General features: G+C 41.4%; 1 protein-coding gene across 1 annotated transcript in view; it reads right to left on the bottom strand.

Moving 5' to 3' along the window:
- The window catches only part of DNAH8 (dynein axonemal heavy chain 8), a 536,895-nt gene that overhangs the window by 68,966 nt on the left and 442,638 nt on the right, over window positions 1-25,291 (bottom strand). The window contains exons 70-76 of the mRNA XM_065401473.1: window positions 20,643-20,855; window positions 17,574-17,711; window positions 16,880-17,007; window positions 9,180-9,351; window positions 5,989-6,144; window positions 2,117-2,272; window positions 244-426 (exon numbers count right to left, since the gene is read on the bottom strand). Of these exons, the coding sequence (XP_065257545.1) occupies window positions 244-426; window positions 2,117-2,272; window positions 5,989-6,144; window positions 9,180-9,351; window positions 16,880-17,007; window positions 17,574-17,711; window positions 20,643-20,855 (1,146 nt within the window). The remainder of the gene's footprint in view (window positions 1-243; window positions 427-2,116; window positions 2,273-5,988; window positions 6,145-9,179; window positions 9,352-16,879; window positions 17,008-17,573; window positions 17,712-20,642; window positions 20,856-25,291) is intronic.

Below are 25,291 nucleotides of genomic sequence, written 5' to 3'. Positions count from 1 at the left end.
TAATTCTGATACTAGCACATTGACAGGCCTCTTTTCCCCAAGTTCTCACTCTTCAGAGAAAACCCACAACTGTGTATTTTTGTTTAGAAATTTCCTTTCTGAAACTTAATAAAATGTTAAAAGCTTGTCAGTTTGCCCCTCTCTATTTGCATTTTTCTTCCCACATATTGAAGTTAGATAAACAAGTAAGTACCACTATTGCACAAATAGTATTGCAGTTCTTTGTTCACCTTGCTAGCTTACCTGTTTCTCAGTAAGAATTACTCTTTTCAGTAACTGATTCTCAAGTCCCTTCATTGTAACAGTGAAATCAATAACTGATGTTTTAGCATTGATCTCAGGTGTGAAAGCAGGATTGGGTAGTTTTGTAGTAATATACATTTTAAATGTAGTCATTACCTCTACCTCCTTATCACCAACTTTCACCTGAAGAAAAAGTTAACAAGTGTCAAGTGACAGCAAATGAATTTGGTTTTAACCAGTAATGCTAATTGACTGACTGTGTACAAACCACGGAAACATTTACATCTTTGAAAGAACATAAATGAAAATTAGTATATTTGTTTCACAGGTCAAGTTATGAAAAAAAGCAAGCTCCATCAGTAAAGCTCAAGAAACAAAAAGTGATTAGCAGTTATGATGTGTTATAAAAGTAGTATTAATCTCAAGATTCATGCAGGGACTACTTCCAGTGTGGGGCTTCAGTGACTCCAAGGGCATTATCATTATAATCTTGAACTCAAACATAACTAATCACAGCTCAAGACTCAAATCCTGAGAAAATGCTGACCTTTACGGAAATCATGTTTCTCTCACAAACAGAGCAGAGGAAGAAATTAATGAATCAAGCAAGGTAGAATAAATAGTTTTGTCTTATCTTTATTACAACAAGATGAATTTAAAGTATCTCTGCAAAAATGAGTATCTTATTCAATCACTTTTATAAAGTACTGCATACATCAGTTACATATTCTATCCACACAGCTGTTTTAAACCCACAAATCATTTCCCATATTCCCTAAAAACTGCATGTGTGTGCATTAGTGTAAGGAAGTTTAAGCAGTGGGTAGAGCTCCCTTATCATGCACACATAGGCTTTCCTGGGCTACTTCAAACACGACCCCTGGGGAGAGTGGGTAGGGAGGAGGTATCTCCACCTCACCACTATTGCCTACCCTGCTCTGGCAACTCAATCAAAATAGCAAACAAAAGAATGTTTAAACAGTTTTATAGGAGACAATTCTCATTACCACCAATAATCTGGACTACAGCCTCTGTCAAGTAGTCTTTAGCTTCCAATGTAATTATACATACTTACATTGAAAATTAATAAAGATAAAAATACCCCAAAGACAAATGATTTATGTTGGGCATTTAGGATTAAACAGGATACAGTTATTTTAGTTGGGGATTCTTCCATTTTTAGTCATTTCATAGTTCATCTAGGTGATTTTCTTGGTCTATAGAAAGTCACAGTGGTGGGGAGAATTGCAGTGGAAAAATGGTAGCCATAATGTGTGCTAGAACAAAGTAGATGGACACTTTCCTCATTTCCTCTAGGAAATCAAAATTGTATATGTGTGCTGTTATATCATTAAATTAAGGGGAAAGGAACTGTATGAGTCAGTTGAGCACAAGAATAAAAAGACACAAGAGAAGGACAGATATTTCTTATTATCAGTAAAGCATACTCCAAAAAGTTAAAGGTCATGCATCATTATGATCAGCCCACTGATAGTTAGATGTCATTTCTTCTGAAGCCTGTTAATTCTATTCTTAGTGGGGGCTAGCTGGGCATCACTTAAAAAAAATCAATAGAAAGCACACCCACCATTCAAAAGGATTAATGCAACTGACTGCTGGCTTGGAAGCCTCAGGAGTGACCTCTAATTAAACTCAGATTCCTTACACACCATCATATTACTTTGCTATTAGATTAACATGTCATCGCAAACATCACATTTTATTACTTCAGTTTGCTGTTTTCAATTCATTTGTATTACCCCATAGAAAATAAAATATGTTCCATTTAGTACAGCTTTAGAAAGCTAAATAAAGAATTATCATTCAACACAAAATAAACACTTTATTATAATTCTTCTGTTAGGTAACTAACCTTGAAAGAGGTTCCTGATTTAATGAAATTCTTTTCTAATATATTATCCAGTGCTGGATCCAACTCTTCACTTATATCCTCAATCACAAGTGATCTTCCCAATGAAAGGCTGTCCTCTAAGTGTGTGCGGAAATACTTGTGGTTCAAAGTTGTCACCTTTGAAAGGAAATAATTCTGTCTTTATAATAATGAACTATGTGTTCAAAGTTCTTTATGAAAACCACAGGATTTACTAGCAAAATTGCTTTGCTTGTTTTTGCATTTAAAAGAAAGCAACGTGTTCATTTGGCTTAGTGTAGCAATCAGAGTTCTTCTGGTAAGAAATATTTTGTCATGTATACAGTGAAATGTATTAACAATACAACTTTGAATTAATGAAGATGATTCAAGAGATTGGTTGTAATGGGATACGGAGCTTTTCACTAATAGGTCACCAAAGTCTGATGCAGATCATTAAAGAATTGAGTTGTTACCACCTTTCACCCAACCATTTGTTTGTTTTCTACTCTGCTACAGCATCACTAATCTGTGCCCCCTTAAACCAAGGTTCTCTGCTTTAGCCCCCAAGTGCAGCAACAATAAGGATACTCAATAAACTGTAAGAGTTGGCAACACTAGATTAATCCTTTTAAAAACACAGGCTTCCCTATCCAAGCTACTTCAGCTAACTTTGCTTAGCTATTCTTTCATATTAAGCTTTGATATAATTGTGATCAACATTACTTTTCATGTTTTTTGATAAATTGACATCTTAGCTTGAGGACATAAATTTAAATAACTTTGGGCTACCCATGCACTTCTTTCTCTTTTGATTGCTCTGTGCTTGTTCCAGTGTCTTTGTTTTTCTTTCAGAGATATTCTGAAAAGAGTAAAGAGACCAAATCTATGTCCAGATAGGTATGTTTGAAAGAAGGAAGCTTACCTGTAAATATATGTTCTGTAAAGATATGCATCCTTATAGACTACCACTCTCCCTTCCTCCTACCCAGAGAGCTAAGACTTCTGTGATTTGCTCTTTTTACTTTCTCTTAAATTTCCAGATTTTCTGCAGTTATTTCCAACTCCTATTTTAAAATTAAACAGCTTAACTAAATACTTACTGTAAGCAGCCTGGACACATCAGCAGGAGCAGCATGTACCAAAACGCTGAGCACAGGGAGCACCCATTGGGGCTTTGTGAAATAAAGGGTGGGAAAATCTGTCAGAATAGACATTTTTGTGTGCAACTAATCTTTTTCCTAGTAAACAGGGAGATATTCAGTCTGTATATTTAGAAGCTTAGTTATTTTATCCTGCATTGAATGTTTTAGAATTTATTTAATATTCTATATTGTAGTTCTCAGAAGCCGCATCAGAAATTGACTGTTCTGTTATGTTCGTACAAACATATGTGGGGTGGTGGAGGAGGGAAGGACAAGGCCACACTGCACTTCAAAACTTATTGAATGCCAGCTTTCTGTTGCTTGAGCAGTCCTCTGGGGTGGAGTGGTTGAGTGCCCGGAGGCCCCCCACTGCGTTCTTGGGCATCTGGGTGAGGAGGCTATGGAACTTGGGGAGGAGGGCAGTTGGTTACACAGGGGCTGCAGCGGCGGTCTGTGCTCCTGCTGCCTTTCCTGCACCTCAGCCATACGCCGGAGCATATTGGTTTGATCCTCCAGTAGCCTCAGCATTGCTTCCTGCCTCCTCTCATCACGCTGACCTATCATCTTGATCCCGCCACATCTCCTCTTGCTCCCGTCCCTCCTGTCCTCGCGTTCATTTGTGCTTTCCTGCACTCTGACATTGTCTGCCTCCACGCATTCTGCTGGGCTCTTTCAGTGTGGGAGGACTGCATGAGCTCAGAGAATATTTCATTGCGAGTGTTTTTTTCGCCTTCTAATCTTCGCTAGCCTCTGGGACGGAGATGATAGGGGAAGCGTCGAGATATTTGCAGCTGCGGGAGGAAAGAAAGGAAGAGTAGTATTTAAAAAGACACATTGTAGAGAACAATGGGTAGACTCTTTCATGGTGAACCAAGCTGTTAACATTACATAGCACATGTGCTTTCTTTACAAGGTCGCACTTTGTCTCTTATATTGAGGGCCTGCCGGTTTGGTGTGAGAGATCACACACGCAGGGCCGGTGGGCAACACAATTTGGCTTGCAGGCAGACATGGTAAGCCAGTCTTTTGGCTTCTTTAACCTTCATAACATGTGGGAATGGTTTCAAACAGCAGCACCCTCATGTCCCATACCAAGCACCCGTTGGGTTAGCCATTTAAAATGGGTTGGCCATTTAAAAGGAGGGGCTGCGGTTTTTGGGTTAACATGCAGCACAAACCCAACTAACCCCCCCCACACACACACCCAATTCTCTGAGGTGATCGCTTCACCCCTCCCCCCACCACGTGACTAACAGCGGGGATGATTTCTGTTCAGCCACAGGCAAACAGCCCAGCAGGAACGGCCACCTCTGAATGTCCCCTTAATAAAATTCCCCTGTTTCAACCAGGTGATCATGAATGATATCACTCTCCTGAGGATAACACAGAGAGATAAAGAACGGATGTTGCTTGAATGCCAGCAAACACTGGGACCATACGCTGCCATGCTTTGTTATGCAATGATTCCAGACTACGTGCTACTGGCCTGGCGTGGTAAAGTGTCCTACCATGGAGGAAGGAATAAGGCTGCCCTACCCAGAAACCTTTTGCAAAGACTTTGGGAGTACATCCAGGAGAGCTTCACTGAGATTTCCCTGGAAGATTTCTGCTCCATCCCCATACATGTTAAAAGACTTTTCCAGTAGCTGTACTGGCCGCGAATGCATCCCAAGCCTTCAGGGCAAATTAATCATTAAACACGCTTGCTTTTAAACCATGTATTATATTTACAAAGGTACACTCACCAGAGATCCCTTCTCCGCCTTCAAGGTCCAGGAGCCCACCTTGGGTGCGTTGGGAGGGTACTGGCTCCAGGGTGATAAACAGTTCCTGGCTGTCGGGGAAAATGGTTTCTCCGCTTGCTTGCTGTGCGCTCCTCCTCCTCCTCATCTTCCTCGTCCCCAAAATCCGCATCCCTGTTGCGTGAGAATCCATTGACGGAGTCCACGCACAGGGGTGGGGTAGTTGTAGGGGTATCCCCTAGAATGGCATGCAGCTCATCATAGAAGCGGCATGTCTGGGGCTCTGACCCGGAGCGGCCGTTTGCCTCTCTTGTTCTTTGGTAGGCTTGCCTGAGCTCCTTAAGTTTCACATGGCACTGCTGCGGGTCCCTGTTATAGCCTCTGTCCTTCATGCCCTTGGAGAGTTTTTCAAATATTTGGGCATTTCATCTTTTGGAACGGAGTTCTGATAGCATGGATTCCTCTCCCCATACAGCGATCAGATCCAGTACCTCCCGTTCGGTCCATGCTGGAGCTCTTTTGCAATTCTGGGACTACATGGTCACCTCTGCTGATGAGATCTGCATGGTCACCTCTGAGCTCGCCACGCTGGCCAAACAGGAAATGAAATTCAAAAGTTCGCGGGGCTTTTCCTGTCTACCTGGCCATTGCATCTGAGTTGAGAGTGCTGTCCAGAGCGGTCACAATGGAGCACTCTGGGATAGCTCCTGGAGGCCAATACCGTTGAATTGCATCCACACTACCCCAAATTCGACCCAGCAAGGTCGATTTCAGCGCTAATCCCCTCGTCGGGGAGGAGTACAGAAATCGATTTTAAGAGCCCTTTAAGTCGACAAAAATGGCTTCGTCGTGTGGATGGGTGCAGGGTTAAATCGATCTAACGCTGCTAAATTTGACCTAAACTCATAGGGTAGACCAGGGCTAAGATGACAAGGATAGAGGGAGAATGATACAATCAATTATATTTATTTAAAACTTTGTTACTTACTTGTAATTCGTTACCCTTTTCTTTTTGTTTAATCCAGGTTTTTCCTTGAGTTTGTGGGTCTATCAAAAGTGGGTATCTGGTTGCCTTAGTAACAATTATACCATTCTGAATTGAGAGTTCATCTCCTGGCAGCCCTTGCAGATTCCATTCACTAATCTGGGTAAAAGAAAATCATCAACATAACGTAATAATTCTGAAACTTTGGGCCAAATGTACAAATATGGGGATAATGGGTTAGCCTGCAGAAATGCCTATAGTGCTGACAAAAATATACATTTCAATGTGCAAACCAGCATCAGCACATGCAAGTTGGGAAACTTTGCACATTAGCTACCATTTTTCACATTTAATTATGCTCTTTAAATGTAAAAAAATGAGTTTTCAAGGCACAGTGGGCATGAGGACATTTTCACAGGAAATCCTTTGCATCCGTCCTTTAAGGACTTCACATGATATCGCTTTACCTGTGGCCAAGAATAATGGACATGGGTCACTTTGAAGCCCAACAGTAATGGATTCCCAGCATGGGCAGAGACAATCACACTACTATAAGCAATAATCTCTCCTCCACCTTAAAGACTGGGCTCTTACACAGTTTTTCTCCCCAAATACCTTTTTAGCTAATTTTTAAACTGTATTTTTGTGCACCGAATTAAGTGAAAATCATTAATAATTATAAAAACATTATACAAATTTGACTTGCACAAACTGACTACAACTATGCAACCTCTTTCTTATGAAATTATGTTGCACCTGTAATGAAAATTCTAGTACAGTAGAACCTCAGAGTTACAAACACCAAAGTTACGAACTGACCAGTCAACCGCACACCTCATTTGGAACCAGAAGTACACCATCAAGCAGCAACAAAGACCAAAAAAAAAAAAAAAAAAAAGGCAGCAAATACAGTAAACTACTGTGTTAAAAATATAAACTACTAAAAAATAAAGGGAAAACACAGGGCCAGATTTACACCTTATATGCCCCTAGGCACAGCATCTTCAGCGTTCCCGCTGCCTACAGCTGACCTTCATGTTTTCCATACAAAATGAAACTTTTAACCCACTTTTAACTTTTAGACGCCCCTAGAATGCCGGCATCCCTAGGCATGTGCCTACTGTGCCTAATTGGAAATTTGGCCCTGGGAAAGCAGCAGTTTTCTTTGCATAGTAAAGTTTAAAATCAGTATTAAGTCAATGTTCAGTTGTAAACTTTTGAAAGAACAACAATAACGTTTTGTTCACAGTTATGAACATTTCAGAGTTATGAACAACCTCCATTCCCAAGGCGTTTGTAACTCTGAGGTTCTACTGTAAATCAAAAATGACAGTGTGTTGACTTTTTTTTGTAATATTTGATCACAGACATGTTATTGCCAGTATTAAATATAGATTTGGGATCAGAAAGCCACACCCAGACAATGTGGTCATGACCAAAAGTTACCAATAAAACATAATACTGTAAATACAATGATATTTCTGCTGTGAATTATTCACATCAGAATGATATGGGACTGTGGCAAAGTTGATGCTCCAACATATCCACTGCTGGTTAGCTGTGGCACTGCAACAACTTTTGCTTCAGTTTCCCCTCACTGTCCTTAGTCCTATTCCGGCCATAGATGTGTTGTAGCCCTCTGGTTAGAACACTTTATAGAGTCCTGCCCCTTTTCGGGCCTCAGAGTCCTTTTCCAAAGTACTAAAAAAATGTGTACAAAAAACAAGCCTTCAGCCAAGCTGACAGCCACCTCATCAGGTGTAAATCTGCTATGGTAGACTGTCCTTCTGTGCTTTAATCCTACCCACAATCCAGGGGCTGGCCGACTCTTCTCCTTACTCATAAGTTCAGGAGACCCCAGTTAGGCTTCTCCAGCTCTGAGCTAGAGGCCTCTCTGGTCTCTTCCCCTTTCTCCTTTTCAACCTTCCTTCAGGCTGCTTCTCAGAGAGAGAAGGAACTGCGCACCCTCTCTCATCTGGGTTTCCTCCTCCCAACTGGGCTCACCCAGCTCTTGATGGAAACAAGCCCTGCTCTCCCCCACCTGGGCTTTATTTCTAATTAGTCCTGGCCCACCTTCCAAATGTGAAAAGGCAGGCTAATTGGTCTCTCAGGCTGTCATCATTCCAGGCTGCCCTGGCATGCCCATTTGCAGGCAGGCATATGTTGCAAATCAGCCCTTACTTGATATTTATTTCACCCAGGGTACCAACAAGTCCAAACAGAATGTTAGATTCTAAAGAGCACATTCTTGTGGAGCATCTAATTTATTAACAGAAAAGCCAATGCAGCCCATAAACAAAACTTTCACCCCAACATTTCACCGGGGTGACTGGGTCATTATTAGTGTATCTATCCCCCACATGAGTCAAGTATTTGTCTCTATCTGGGCTCCTCCCCAGGGGTTCTCTCCATTCCAGTCTTTGCCCCTGGTGTTAGGCTTCTTGCCTCTACTGGAATAAGATCCTTCTCTGGATTCAGGGGAGGTCAATCCACTGCAACTCTTCTCCAGGGACAGCAGGTGATCCTTAGCAGGTTGGGCTTCTGGCCAGTGTCTGGGAGACCGCTGGCTGAAACCAGGCCCTCTTGGATGCCCGCTGACTGCAGCCCTCCATCTAGGAAGCTCCCCTTCCTAGAACCACCTCTTACAGGCTCTCCATTGTGGTAGGTTCCCCAAAGAGCTCATCCTCTAGGCTTCCTTCTCAGGCCTCTCCTAGGAGCTCCTCTTCACAGGAGTTTCCAGTCTCACCTTTGGGGTTCCCTCTAATTGAGCTTGGGTAACCTTTATTAGGTCCAGCCTAGATGCTAGTTGTACCATATTGATGAGCAATAACAGAGAAACACTTCTGTCCTAACTACACTTTCTCCAACATTAAGAATTATTTGTAACAATACTGAACATAAAAATGCCAAAGAAAAATGTTAAACTATGTGTCCATTTGCATGTAAGTTCTGAGAATAATCTTATTTTTATAGTAGTGTTGGTGTCTGAGCTCTAAGAATATTTAAAAAAAAGGTTTAGTGATACCTATATGCTCATTCAGTTCTTATATACTGATAACAATATTGTTCATAACATTTTCTCAAAAAAAGAAAAAAATGAATCAAGATAATGCTAACTAGCAATAACATACTGAACATTATGAATATGAAATTAAAATTAAACTCACAATAAATCAACGGTGTACAAAGCTTACCGTTGGTTGATCCACCAACATTGAAATCAGGTTCAAGTTTTCAGTAAAAGGGATTTTCCGAACTCTCAGCTCTACTTCCCATAAATCTTTAAGCAAAAGGTTCCTGAAGATCTGATTAAAAGGGCCACAGTATGAAAGGAACCCTGTGCAGAGTAAAACATCTCCCACAAGTCTAGAAAAGGGATAAAACCACAATTATGAGACAATGTACCATTTGTATATCATGCAGTTAAACCACCAAATTTTGAAATGCATATATCAAAAAAAGTTACTTACCAGGAATTTGTTCTTTGAGAACTACCTCTGTGCATTCACACTTTTGGGACATGGTTCCCCTGGTACTGAGCTGAGGAATTGCTTTGAAAATACATATCCATTGGAGGGTGCACAAGCAGTCTTGCGTGAGAGTGGCATCATCATTCTACACTATATGTGAGTTCACCCCCTGACCATCTCAGTTCCTTCAAACTTGACCACAGAATTCTAATATATTAATAAATTCTGAGGCAGAAAAGAAGGCAGATGGGTAGTGTGAATGCACACAGGGGACTCTCAAAGATCAACAGTTATTAGTAGTCAAGTATCAGGGGGTAGACATGTTCGTCTGTATCCACAAAAACAACAGGGAGTCCGGTGGCACCTTAAAGACTAACAGATTTATTTGGGCATAAGCTTTCATGGCTAAAACCCACTTTATCAGACAACCCCCCATCTTGAAGCAAATACTCACCAGCAACTACACACCACACCACAGAAACACCAACCCAGGAACCAATCCCTGTAGCAACCCTCATTGCCTACTCTGTCCCCATCTCTACTCTGGCAACACCATCAGAGGACCCAACCACATCAGCCACACAATCAAGGGCTCATTCATCTGCACGTCTACTACTGTTATATATGCCATCATGTGCCGGCAATACCCCTCTGCCATATATATATGGTCCCTACATAAAAGAATAAATGGACACAAATTGGACATCAGGAATGGTAACATACAAAAGCCAGTAGGTGAACACTTCAACCTCCCTGGATATTCTATAACAGATTTAAAAGTCACTATTCTTGAACAAAAAAACTTCAGAAACAGACTTCAAAGAGAAACAGCAGAACTAAAATTCATTTGCAAATTTAACACCATCAATTTGGGCTTGAATAGGGACTGGGAGTGGCTGGCTCATTACAGAAGCAGCTTTGCCTCTCCTGGAATTGACACCTCCTCATCTATTATTGGGAGTGGACTACATCCACCCTGATTGAATTGGCCCTGTCAACAATGGTTCTCCACTTGTGAGGTACTCCCTTCTCTTCATGTGTCATTATATAATGCCTGCATCTGTAACTTTCACTCCATGCATCTGAAGAAGTGAGTTTTTTACCCATGAAAGCTTATACCCAAATCATAGAATATCAGGGATGGAAGGGACCTCAGGAGATCATCTAGTCCAACCCCCTGCTCAAAGCAGGACCAATCCCCAGACGGATTTTTGCCCCAGATCCCTAAATGGCCCCCTCAAGGATTGAGCTCACAACCCTGGGTTTAGCAGGCCAATGCTCAAACCACTGAGTTATTTTGTTAGTCTTTAAGGCGTCACCGGACTCCTAGTTACTAGTAGGTAACCTCTTTTTCAGTCACATTTCTGGCTGAAGTTATGGCAATAATGAATGTCATCATAAGAGATAAATAATATAAAGAACTCTCAGCCAAAGGTTCAAAAGGTGGCTTCAAAAGTGCACCTAAACCAAATTAAGATCTCAAGGAGGGACAGGATTTCTCAAAGGGGGATTGTGACGGGGATTGTGAGGCTCTGCTGGGCATGCTCCAACTGGAAGTCAGGTATAAAAGCCTGCAGAGCTACTCAGTCAGGGCTGGCTGCTGAGGAGGAAGGACGCTCAGCAGAGGCTTCAATCTGGGAGATGCTACAGCCCTTACCTGGACCAGAGGCCTGTTGCTAACAGAATTCTAGGGAGTGTCGGGTGCTGACGAGCCTGGAGCTGAAGAGCCAGAAACCTGGATCAGAGGCCTGCAGCTATTGGAACCCCAGGGAGTGTCTGGTGCTGGGGAACCTGGAGACCCCAACGCCATATGGACTACTGCTGCCAGAGAACCTGTAGAAAGTGACCCAGGGAAGGTAGGGGAGTGGTACCTCCCACCATGATGAAGTCAGCGTGTTTCAGGAGGATTCCCCGCTGACCCCGTGGCGGACCGCTCCGCCACTGGCAGGGCCCTGGGTCAGGGCCTGGTGGAGTCAGGTGGGCCCAGGCGCCCCTACCAGGGACTGCCGCCCCCTTGCGATGGCCCCCAGTTACCTGATCCCCTGGTTTGCCTCCAAAGGGGGCAGTGTGGACTCCGGCCGTTAGGCCGTGCTATCCCACTAAGGGAGGGGGAATTAGGCGGACTCTGGACATTGGGCCGCACTGCCCTAGGGGCAAATTGCATGGACTCCGGCTGCTAGGCTGCATTATGCCACTCAGGGGGAGGCAATATACAGACCCTGGCCATTGGGCCACACTGTGCTGACTACCAGGGGTGTCTGTAAATACAGGCATAGGCGTAGAGAAGCGGGGTTACCTCTCGCCCCCCCCCCCCGACTCAAGGGGTCAACAAGATAAAAACCAGCCACAGGGATACATATTAGATAGCCCTTTCATAAACTTCTTATCTGTATTATGCACAAACAGCATTTTGCCATCAACTAAAAAATGGCAAGCAGAGATAGCTTCCAAATGAACTTTCAAAGAGGAGTTAGATAATTCCTCAATTTTTAAGTGTATTAAATATTCTAAAATGCAAGGTATGGAACTGAAACAGGAGAATCAGATTTTCCCCTTTTGCAAGCCATAAATCTGGTCCATTTCAAATTGTACCACCTGGTAGACAGCTTTCTAGAATTAGGCAGTACATTCTGCACCAACGAGGTAGCTTCTCAAACTGAATGGCATAGCCATTTTGTATAATTTCTAGGACCCATTTGTCCAAGGTAAAAGCCTTCATTTGGCTGATAAATGGGCTAGCTTGTCTCCAAGCAGACAAAGGAAGGGCCTTGCTGATTGGTTCTTGACTCTCAATTCTCACATCAAATCTCAAGAGAGGAAGAAGAAAACCACCTTTCTACCTATGTAATCAATCTTCCCCTCTCTGTCTGCAGGGGAAGAATGTGCCTGTCCAGATCCTGATCTGCTGTTGGCAGCAGTCAGTACCAGTGAATCAGGTGTAGGGTGCATATGAACATATGAAAACCCCCCAGAGAGTATCTAAAATAATTTGTCTGCCTTCTCGGCTATAGGCTGATAAGAGGCAGGAGTGGATGAAACAGTCTTAGCAGGCTGGAGCAAGCTATCAAGGATTGGTAAGGACATCATATTTTTGGAAGTAGCCCCAAAGAATGTCAAATACCAAATGAGATGTCTCCTCCAGGCTCTGAATGCATATCCAAAGTGGACACCATATAATCCACTAAATCATGAATCTGCAGAGTGTTCCCAGAACGGGAGGAGGCAGAAGCCACTCTAACATGCTCATTTGGTGACAAATCGGGATTATAGTCTGCATCAGCATACTCCTATTTGAAAAAAGAGGCGCTATCTTCTCATCCTCTTCTTCAGACAGAGTATCAGGCACCATTATCTGAGATGCAGCTGTAGCTGGTGGAATCGGATGTAGGACTTTGCCACTACTGGATCCTTTACAGATGAAACATCACCTCTCCATCCATACAGAAGACATATGAAAAACTCCTGTGATGACCTCTAATAAGATCATGGAACCCAGTACTGCCAGTCTTCCCAGCAACTGGGATTTGGGAACAAACCTGCAGGACCAGGATCAAAAGAAGGGCTGAACCAGGAGGAAACAGATCTTTTATTCTATCTCTGTCCTCTTCTAGGTACAGATCTGGCCTCAGATCCACGATGAAATGCACCAGAGACAACAGATCCAGAGGGAGGGCAGAAACAAACTGAGAGAAAACTCTTCATGGAGAACCTATAGGAGTCTTAGGAGGAGGAGGTACAGGCAAACCAGGAGAAAGGCTAACTATCTCTTCTGATCTTCTTTTCTCAGGCGAAGGAGATGCCAAACTCAGAACTGGCAAAGCATATCTGTTTATCAAGACTCTCTGATTCTCAATCAGATCTAAGGAATGCCCAGAAGCTGAACAATGCACATCAGCTACAAAAGTAAAAGTCTTCTTCAGAACCAGAAGATGGACCCAGAACCAGAGCAAGGATTATGTCCAGAGCCAAAGACTTTGGGTGGCACAGGATCCAAATAAATAACCAAATCCATCTTATTGGCTCCTGAAACTGAGACCAGAACCAACCTTGATTTTGTGACTGTAAGGTTGTCAGAATTGGATGGAACTGATAAATCTGACATGTGGGATCTGGCACTGCTAACAGTGGTTGTCTTTTCCCTAGACTTCTTCTTTGGAACCGAGACAGCCAGAGCTGACAATGTGGCCCTTGGTTCCAACAAAGGCAGCTTCAAAGGCCTGACTGCTGGAACAGTGGGAACTGCAGCTGGACTTGACAACGGTTCCGATTTCCTGGAACCCTTAAACTGCTTTGACATACTGAAGAAGTCACAGGAGCCGAAACTGGCCTCTTAGACCTTGGATCCATTGACTGCCCAGATCCAAAGGGTTTAGCTTCAAGAACTTCCTTAAGGAGCACCTGTAATCTGTTCTGCCCTGCCTACTGAGCTTTGGGCATAAATGTCCAGCAGATGGAACACCCACAAAAGAGTGGTCCTCTCCCAAGCACTTGAGTCACCTAATGTGGACATCAGATGCCAGGAAGACAGGAGGGTATGAAGCATACCTCTGGAATCCCAGCTTCACATTCTTTGGTTCTTCCATAACCTGGAACTGATCTAACAACCTATACTCATCACTAAAGTACAACCCTATGATGGAAGGAAAAAAAACACTGATCCAAATGGACCAGAGCGGTTCACTTCCATTTAGGCAAGCAGTTGGAAGGAACTGAAGTGGTAGAAGGTGCTGCATCCCCTTATATAGCCTCGCCCTCAGAATGTTTAGAGGTGCTGAGTGGAGAGGGGAGAGTGGGGTATGACAGCACTGTAATGGACACCACATGGAAAAGGTTCTACCATTAGGCACCACTAGACTGTGCAATACCCATAAGTGGGAATATGAAGATGTGACTACATTTTTCATGGTTGGAGCTACTGCTGCACCAATCTGAGACTCCCAAAACTCATGTAATCTCTTTATATTTATCATTTGCTTTTCATCAAAAGTCCTCATTTAATTCGTATGATGTCCTCAAAGGAGATGTCTATGGGAAACCATGTATCTAATAAAGATTGAAGGTGAAGTCAGCACTGCATGAAACAAATAAACATTTAAAATATAAAACAAAATGGGAGAAAAAGAACTGTCAATTTGTTCTTCTGTGAGAGGCAGGAAATCTGGTGGTTTAATCCTGGGGTCACCAGCAACAATATTGGACCACCTCTGAATTCCACAGATGGGAGGCACTACACATTAGTGATGAATGAGGAAAGAAGCTGTGCAGCGGCATACTTCAAAACTTTTAGCCGAGAGCCTCTTCTCAATGCATAATAGGCACTTTTCATGCCCATCTACAGCAAGGAACACAGCCGCACAAAAGGAACACTTCTTATATCCTATTTTCAGAGATGAAACCACCACTTTAAGGTAAGGTCCAATGAGACCCCAAAACAGCAAAGTTCAACAAACAACCGAAAAACTCGAAAATTTACTCTAAGACAGAGTATATACTGTACATAAATATCTGAACTAGTTGTGAACTATCTACAATTGTTTTTATGTAAAATAACATGACAGAGAAAGGAAGGATAATGTCATAAACAAGAATTACATTTTCATTACTCAATCGAATGATCATATCAAATAAATGGGATAAGCCTATTGCTACTCATTAACAGTTTTAATCCTGTGTAGTTATTTGACTACATTTTTACTTCCGTAAGAAATAATTTTCTCCATAGATTCATATCCTTTGGATGCCTGTGCCTGACGAGGTGTACTGACCAGAAAGACAGTGAGAATTTTAATTTCAATAAAGTTCTAGCATGCACTCTCTTGGCCTCTTCCCGTTACAAACAAGTCTCCACCACATTTATTTTAAATCTATCTAAGCTTTTCTAATGTACCTATTGCTGTTGTATCTTGGTATCCTATACATAAATTACATCCAAAAAAAACTACTTTAAAAGTACATTAAGGTTAAGACATGCCAGAATTAAGGTTGCCTATGCAGACAACATTATGATACAATATTTAATTGCATGGTCATTTACTATTTCAGTCCACTAAACTTCCAGCCTCCCTGGGCTGTTTGGTTCACAGGCTGCCAAGCTGCCTTGCTCCCAGGCTTCCCTACAAGGAGGCTTTCTGGGCAGCCCCCTGTCTAGAGCAGTGGTTCTCAACCAGGGGTACATGTACCCCTGTGGGTACGCAGACGCTTTCCAGGGGGTACATCAACTCATCTAGATATTTGCCTAGTTTTACAACAGGCTACATATAAAGCACTAGTTCAGTCAGTGCAAACTAAAATTTCATACGGACAATGACTTGTTTATACTGCTCTATATACTATACACTGAAATGTAAGTACAATATTTATTGGTATATTCCAGAGGATTTATTTTATAACTATATGGTAAAAATGAGAAATTAAGCAATTTTTCAGTAATAGTGTGCTGTGACACTTTTGTATTTTTATGTCTGATTTTTTAAGCAAGTTGTTTTTAAGTGAGGTGTAACTTGGGGGTACGCAAGACAAATCAGATTCCTGAAAGGGGTCCAGTAGTCTGGAAAGGTTGAGAGCCACTGGTCTGTAGCCCAGGAGTTTACCTTGACACCAGCCACGGGTTTCCCTCCTCCATTCCCGCCCTGCCTCACATTCCTATCATCAATGTGGGGCAGGGATAGGCAACCTATGGCACACGTGCTGAAGGTGGCACGCGAGCTGATTTTCAGTGGCACTCACACTGCCCGGGTCCTGGCCACCTGTCCAGGGGCTCTGCATTTTAATTTAATTTTAAATGAAGCTTCTTAAACATTTTAAAAACCTTATTTACTTTACATACAACAATAGTTTAGTTATATATTATAGACTTATAGAAAGAGACCTTCTAAAAACGTTAAATGTATTACTGGCACGCAAAACCTTAAATTAGAGTGAATAAATGAAGACTCGGCACACACTTCTGAAAGGCTGCCGACCCCTGATGTGGGGGGTTTCCCTCCACCCCCATCCTCTTCCATCATTAACCTAGGAGTTTCCCTCCCACCCCCTTGTCAGCCCAAGGGTTTTTCCTCCTTCTTCCTCCCATCTTATGACATAGGAGGAAAGAGCAGCACTGGGGGACAGGGAGACTGAGATGGGCAGCGGCATTAATACATTCCTGAAACAGAATATTCCCTTTCATGGGACATTCCAAAGCTTGAGATTTTGCTCTAATTCAGAATGAAAACACCCAAACACCTGGAATTTTCTGTGGGAGGAAACTTCTATTTTCTAGATATGTTGGTATCATTTGTTATGATTTTTCTCGAATTCCATGCAAAATACAGACTATAACAAAGTTTGTGCACTGTAAATTACCTATGGAAGGGTATTTTATTGCCAAATAGTGTCTTTGTATTTTATAGACATCTTGCTCTTTTGTCTAACAAATACTATACCTGTTAATCTGAGTTTTGAACTCCTTACTTTGCTGAGTCCATCTAACTTTCTCACCACTCAATCCATCTATAAGTGCAGAGGCTGCTTGCATCTTTCTCCTGCACACATCTGCATCATTCAACAGGTCCTAAAATTGGACAAGTTTTCCTGTCTCATTAAACTTTCAAATTCTATTATTCAAAGACCTTTACTATATTTACAAAATTTATAAACTATTTTTTATCAAGAATACTTACCTGTTATTGAATACTAGCCCTATGCATGGAGAGACCCCAAAAAATTTTTTAAAGGAAAACTGAGGAAGTCGAGATGTGAGACCCCTACTGGAGCTTCAAAAAGCACTAGGCCCTGAATGGATGTGCAGCTTGGTTCCTGGTCCCCATGTTTCACACAAGTGGCTTTTAAAATAAACAATTTTCCTAGCTAAGTTTTAAAACCTTCAGAATTAAACTAAGATAAGCAAAATGCTGTTGCATTAAAAATCACTTTTCTATAAAGGGCAAGTACTCCCTGAGCCATTGCATCATAAAGAAGAGGGGTTAAATGGAGCTCATTTGTAGTAATTGCACATTATTCTCTAATTTATCTTTCATTGTATTCTGAACAGATTGAACCAGTAAACACAAACTATATAACTCTTTAAAGTTTCAGTGTGCAAACCATTTTTATATTCATAAAATATTTTTATCTCACCATTTTCTCCTTCATTGCTGCATCAAATTTTGCCTGCACTTTATCCAGTTCAGCTTGTTTCTCATCTAATAATGCCTGAGCCGTGGCTAACTCTGCATTAGCTACTTTCAAACGTCCTTCTTGTTTTGCTAAATTAGACTAAGAATAAAGCATAGTTAGACAATAATGGCATACAACAAAAAATCTGTTATTTTAAATCTGCTCCATTGTTAGTCAACAGGGACAGAAATACAAATCTGTGAACCACAATATAATTCTTAAATAAACACCATGAAATATGTATTTTAAATTATTTCCTTTTCCAAACCATGTCACTTAAATCCATACTTCTAAATCTGTATTTATGATTTTTATATTAGCATAATAATGTAAGAAATTGGCTTCCTGCTCCAGGGTGCCAATTTTAAAATAATATTCTGGTCTGGGAAGATGTCAGATGCCTTACTGAGCAAGACAGAGGCATGTTGAAAAGAGCATTACAATCAGGCTCCTGGAAAAGAGAACATCCCTTGGGGCTTTGTTGTTCAGCTCTCTGTTTTATTTTATTTATATAATTCATGTGTTCTGCAATGGCAGCTAATCATGAGTTTAGGAGATTTGTCCAGGATCATAACCTGACACTTCTTGAGAATCATAGCCGTAGGCCAATAAGCCACTCAATTGCAGCCAAGTAGATATTTTTACTAATGACAGGGAAACTTTTTGGTCATTTTTCTTTAGATTATCAGCCTGCAATATACTGTTGCTCTTGCCAGGTTTGATATTTCTATCAATGACTACAGGATTACTGCTGAAGTTTTGAAATCACTGTGCAGATTTCCATCTATATTACATTCTATGGAATTTTTGGGAAAGAAGACCTGTAAGCTGGTAGGCTATCTTACTGGCACAGAAAGGAACCAGTCTCACACCCAAGTCCATTTCAGGTTCTTGCCTCAGGGTACAATTGATTTTTCAAACACAAAACTCAAGAGTAACATCAAAATAAAGTAACTCCTCTGACCAACAAGGGCTGCAGCACCAGAAGCTTTCCCCTTGCCTATCTCAACCCCTGGAAAAAAGAACACTCTTTCCTTAAATTCCCTGCTGAGATATATGACAGGCAGGTAGCCCTTAACTCTTTCTGGCTGTTTTACCTTGACCCAAGCAGCCTTCAGTGAGGGAGCTATACCTTTCACTCATAGGGCTACTGCTGTGTTGGCTGTAGGCACACACATTAGTTCCTATAATGTAACAGATTTCCGTACATTTTTTTATATATCATGTTAGCTTTATACAGCAGTTTCCATTCAAAACCTATGATGCCTTCCATGCAGAAGACTAAAAGGAAAACCTGTATCTAATTTTGTTTGGAGGGAGAACAACTTCCCTTCGTTTTTGAACCTTCTTTCCCCCATTTTGCCTGATTACAATTATTGTCTTGTGTCTCTATTTTTAAAGTATTCAGGTGGAAGATCCTCTTGTGGGTTTCTGGCTCTAGTATTATAGCTGGAACATAGAAAAAACAGGCAACTTTAATTTAATTTACTGAGGTGGTACTTAATATTAAAGCTTTTGGAGCAGAAGTGCTTGATACTGTGTGCCACTGGTTACAGCAATGAAAGAGGCTTCTAGGGATCAGACTGACTGGAAACCTGGATTGGATCAAGGTTACTAATGATTTTGCTCTGTAAGCTAGACCAAACATTATGCCATTCGGGAAGTCAAATGAGAACCCTATTATGCAAAAGAGATAGAACTGATTCAGCAAACTGATGCTAAATATCAAGGCCATTGATCAAGGAAAGGATCATCCTGAAGTAGCATATTAGTTCAGGATTGCAACTGACACTGACAAGGGCTCTGTTCTCTCTGCCAAAAATGTGATATGAATCAAATGACTTCTTTTCCTTTTTCAGATGTTTTTGAAGAAAATCTTGAATCCATGACTAAAACAAGAATAAGGAAAATCGCTCACACAAGTGTCATGCCTAAAGTAACTTTCATAAAGAAGATTTTGAAATTTTTCTCTCAATGCCCTCAAAGCCAAAGGAAATCAACCACTATGGGAGTGTCATGGCATCCCAAACACAAATTGTGTTCTTTGTTAGGGAAATTTTTGTATGCATAAAATGCACCTTTTAAATCCTGATTTCTTATCACGTTCAATTATAATGGTCTGAAGACAAATAGGTTTGAAGAAATTAAGATGTCTAAAATAACAAAATTGGCTACTCACTACTAAATTATGTCAAATTAAATTAAGAAACAAACAAGAAAAAGCCTTCCTCCTATTTTGAAGGAAACATGGAGAAAAGAGACAATTTCTTTTGAAAATCCAGCAGTCCCAAGATTCACAGGGTATGTCTACCCAGCAAAGCAAAACCTGCAGCTGGCCCCTGCCAGCTGACTCAGGCTCATGGGTCTTAGGGCACGTCTTCACTATCCGCCGGATCGGCGGGTAGCAATCGATCTATTGGGGATCGACTTATCGCGTCTAGTGAAGACGTGATAAAATCGATCCCTAATCGCTCTGCCGTCGACTCCGGAAATCCACCGCGGCAAGAGGCGGCAGCGGAGTCGACGGCGGCGCGGCAGCGGTCGACTTGCCGCCATCCTCACAGCCAGGTAAGTCGACCTAAAATACGCAACTTCAGCTACGCTATTCACGTAGCTGAAGTTGCGTATCTTAGGTCGACCCCCCGCTGTAGTGTAGACCTAGCCTCAGGCTGTGGGGCTGTTCCATTGCTGTGTAGACTTCCCGGGCTCATGCTGGAGCCTGGGCTCTAGGACCTTGTGGGATCTTAGAGGTTTTTAACATTTCAGAGACCTCCCTGGCATGCAGCAGATACAATTTCACGAGGGAGGTTAAGATTACTCTGGGTCTTTGATGGAGGAACAGTGAAAATCCATTTATTCATCACATGACTATTTTCAGCCAATTTTGAAGGTTTTTTTCTTATTCATAACAACTCTTGATATGCCATTTTTATGGGCCAACCCTGATAGTATATTTCTGCTACAAAATAAAACAGTATATGTATTTTAATTCACTAATTACAAGTATAAAAAACAAAGATTATATTTTACCTTAAGAGGTAAAACTTCTCTGTTAATACCATAAAATGTTGCCATGGCTTGTGTCCAAGACAGGAGTCCTGCCACATTACCACAGACTTTTTTACCATTCTCAAAAGTATAGTCCTCCATGTTAAAATAAGGCTGTAGTAATTCTACTGTTTCTTCATTGATACTATCCTTAGCAAATTGTTGGAGACTCTGCAGGAATGGACCACTCATAAGCTGCAAAAACAAAACAAAAATCAGCTTTAGTAATTATTTGATATTTTATATTCCAAAGTTCAATCTTTCATGATTGAGTAATTGTTAGAAAATGACCCTAAAGTACAGAAGGAGCAATCTGTTACAGTTAATATGAAGGGGAGAAACTTTATTGTACTAACTCCTCCTACAATTTTATTTAACTAGTCTTTCAACTGTTTTAAAATTAAGAGAGGCCACTTTCCAATAACTGTTCCTCAAGAGTCACCTCTATGCAATCCAGCTTCTGTCATGGTGGCCCCTGGTGATGAGCTCACACGGCTCTCTTCAAAAACGTGGCTTTTGGGAGGTGCATGAGTGATCCTTCATGGTAGTGAGCCATTGGTACCCACATCTATTTAAGTAAGTGCAGTGCCTCAACCATCTCAACTCCTTCTCTTGAATCACTGAGACTTGTCTGTATGAAGAACTCCAAGGTACAGGAGAAGGTTGGTGCAAAATGTGAATGCACAGAAGTAATTCTTGAAGAAATTAAGGTTATTCACCTATAACCAGAGTTCTTTAAGATGACCTCTGCACATTCACACTCTAGGAATGTACTGGTGGTGCAGCTTGGACAATAGAACCTTTTCATAGTAGTGCCTGTTGGACTGCTTGTGCGCTCCAGCTGTCCATCTCCTCATTCTTCCTGAACAAAATAACTAGTTTTAAGATGGAGCTTGATAAGTTTATGAACATGATTATATGATGTGATTGCTTATGAAAGCTTGGGGCTGGACTCAATCACCCAGAAGGTCCCTTCCAATCCTACGTTTCTATGAATGTTCTGAGGGAGAGGCAATAAAAGGAGCTGAAGTGCCCTGGCCATCTCCATTCCTTCCACTGCCTCCTCAGGTCCACAGTTACAAACAGGACTCTAAGAAAGAAGGCAAGGAGGGCAGAGAGTGTCAATGTGCAGAATCCATCTTGAAGAACTCTGATTAATGGTGAGTAACAGTCATTTCTTCCTCAATGTCTCTGCACATTCCCATTCTTGGAATAGTGTGATAAGCAGTACTCCTGTCTCCAGATAGTGGGACCCTGAGTCTAGCTAAGCAACTACTGTAACAGTGCCTTACTAAACAGAGAGCCAATCTGGATGATAGATTTAGGGAGTAGTGTTTTGTAAAAGCAAGAACTGAGCTTTGTTTCTAACTTTCCTCTATACAAAGCCTAACCCACTTAGACAGACACTGTGATGTAACTGATTGTCCTTTATTATTATCCCCATAAGAGATAAAGCATCTTGATGATTTCCTAAATTCCAGGCACCAATTTAAATAGAAAGCTAAAGCTCTCTTGGCATCTAAGAGTGTAACTTTGTCTCACTTGAATGAGTCTGTAGAAAAATGCTGACAAATTAATGGACCGGTTGAGATGGAATTCTGCTTGGGAATAAATTTAGGGTGTGGGCATAGGACCACTTTATCCATGTGGAAGACTGTAGATGGTGGATCATCTGTAAGAGCTTGTAGCTCGTTCGCTCTTATGAAAGATGTAATGGCTACAATTAAAGTGTTCTTCACTGAAAGGTGAAATAAGGAACATTCTCCCAATGTTCTGAAAGGAATTTCATGATCTTAGTAAGTATAAGGTTGAGATCCCATGTTGGTTGATTGGTTGGTTCTTCAACTGGAGGGTACACATTCATTAGCATCTTCACGAATCTCTTAAGTCTGTTATGGGTAAATATAGTCTTGTTATCAGTACCTAGAACACAGAAGTAGCTGCTAAGTGCACTTTTACAAATGATATAGACAGTCCTATGGATTTTAAATAAAGCGGGTACTCCAATATAGAATGGATGGAAACTGATGCTGGATCTATGGTACCTGGAACCAACACAGCTACAACAACACTGCATACATATTATTTGCCCAGACCGAATTTTTTTTCCATTTAAGCTCATAGCATCTGTGTGTTGACTGTTTCTGGCATTTAGAAGGACATTTCCTGGTCTGTCAGATCCCTATGGCTCATATTGTCATGTGAAGATATTGTGGGTCTGGGTGGGAAATCTGACCATTCTTCTGGATCAGTAAATCTGTGGTTATGGGGAGAGACAGGCTCCTTGTAATAGTTGTAGAAGGTCTGGAAATCACAGTCTTCCCATGATGGAGGCACTGCTTTTGAGCTGAGTCACTATATACCTGTCTAATTCAATGCCCCATGCTCTGACAGTGCAAGGGTCAGCATCTTATGGTAACAGGACATAGCTCTTGCTATCAAGTCTCATGCCCTGGAAGAGCAAGGATTGGTGGCTTAAGGTAGCAGGGCACACCTCACACTCTGAAGTTCTTTAAAAGACACCTATTCCACCTATTGGACTTGGCTTGATACTTGCAGGGCTTCCCTGCAAGCAATGGAGGGGTAGCGCAGAAGGACCCTGCTTGAAAGGTGCTGTAACAGAGAAACCAGATGGTTAGAGCCTCAATACTCTGCAATTCCTCACCTTGAGAGAGGAACAGAAGAACTAGTTGCTAAAACGAAGTCACTACTGCATGAAAACTAATATAATTTAAAGTATTAAAATGTATTATCAATTTAAAGTATTAAAATGATCATGAGAATCTGAATTTTGAATTTGGTCAACTGCCAGAGGCAGAAAATTCTGGTGGACTGAGATGAAGGATGGGGCTTAGTCCAGGAACCTCCAGCAACAACACTGTACCACCTTTGAATTCCACAGGTGGGTGGCATTACTCGTGAGTAAGGAACGAGGTTTGATGCTGTGCAGGAGAATGGGGACACTTAAACAAGGCTCAGGAGAAGTTGCCAGAAGTGGTACCTGCCCTGAGAGAAGAGGGAACAGAAACCTGGGCTCCTAATGATGGCCAAATCATGAGCTGGGCAGAAGGCAATGAACTCAGTAGCTAAAGCCCAAGACAAAGGGGAGCCAGGGCTCCCAGTCTGGTGCCACTGTCATGGACTTTGCTGTAAGAGACCATTATGCCTGCCTTAAAAGGGAAGGGAGCTTCTTGTCAGCCTTGAGAGAGACCAAGGATGAGTTGGACGCATCACAATTTTAGCATCATGAGTCTACCACTGAAAGAATCTGGGCACAGCCATTAGAATTCCAAATGATCTTGATAAATTAGGGAATTGGTCTGAAATAAGTAGGATGAAATTCAATAAAAACAACTACAAAATACTACACTTAGGAAGGAAAAATCAAATAACTGGTTAGGCAGCAGTAGTGCAGAAAAGGATTTAGGAATTATAGTAGATCACAAAATGAATATGAGGATGCAGTGTGAGGCAAATATCATTCTAGTATTTATTAGCAGGAATGTCATATGTAAGACATGAGAGGTAACTGTTCTGTTCTACTCAGCACTGGTAAGGACTGAGCTGGAATATGTCCAGTTTTGTGCACAACACTTTAAGAGAGATTTGAAAAAATTGAAGAGAGTCCAAAGGAGATCAACAAAAGTGATAAGAAGTTTGGAAAACCGTAGGAAAGACATGTTTAGTCTAGAGAAGAAAAGGCTGAGCCAGGACATAACAACAGTCTTCAAATATGTAAAAGGTTGCTATAAGGAGATGGTGATCAATTGTTCTCCATGTACACTGAGGGTAAGTTTACAGCAAGGGAGGTTCAGGTTAGATATTAGGAAAAACTTTCTAACTATAAGGATAGTTAAGCACTGCAACAGGTTACCTAAAAGAGGATGTGGAATTTCCATCTTTGGAAGTTTTTAAGAACAGGTTAGACAAACACCTTTCAGGGATGGTTTAAGTATACTTAATCCTGCCTCAACCTGGGGAGGATGGACTTGAGGTCCCTTCCAGCCCTACATTTCTATGATTCTATTATCTATGTTACTGTTTGCTTATTGAAATGATTGACTTCTTCAGGAGGCACCAAGGCAAAAGATAAACTGAAGAAAGCATAGAAGTCAGTCTGAGAAGGAGTGCAGCTGGACAAGGAGACAGTATCTTTGAAGCTCATGACTAGCATGTTCAAACATCAATGAAAAAACCTGTTGGTCCAATGTATTCAATAAGTAGGAGCAGAGTTCAGATCTCTCAGCTCCCAGTTCCATGACTCAACCATAAGGTCAACTATACTGTCCAGTCCCTCCCCCATGCTTTGTGATGTGTAGTTCTTCTAGTAAACCTAATCTTCATCTGGTATAAATTGGCATAGCTCCATGGAAGTCAATAGAGCTACACTGGTTTACACCAGTTTAAACTCCTCCCTGTTCTGTTTTCATTCCTATTTTATATTGTAAGACTTTCAGGACAAGAGTATTGGCCAACATTTCAAATGTAGGTACCTTAGGCCTGGTCAACGCAAAGTTTTTGTACTGATCTGACTATGTTAGTTAGGTTTTTATTAATTTTTTTAACCAAAATAGTTGTACCGATAAAACTCATAATGTGAACACAGTTATACTAACATAAAGGTTTCTTAT

Source organism: Emys orbicularis, chromosome 3 (genome assembly GCF_028017835.1).
Source record: "Emys orbicularis isolate rEmyOrb1 chromosome 3, rEmyOrb1.hap1, whole genome shotgun sequence".
Classification (NCBI taxonomy): domain Eukaryota; kingdom Metazoa; phylum Chordata; order Testudines; family Emydidae; genus Emys; species Emys orbicularis.
Note: the sequence above shows the minus strand (reverse complement) of the source record. Positions and strands in the feature narration are given on the sequence as shown.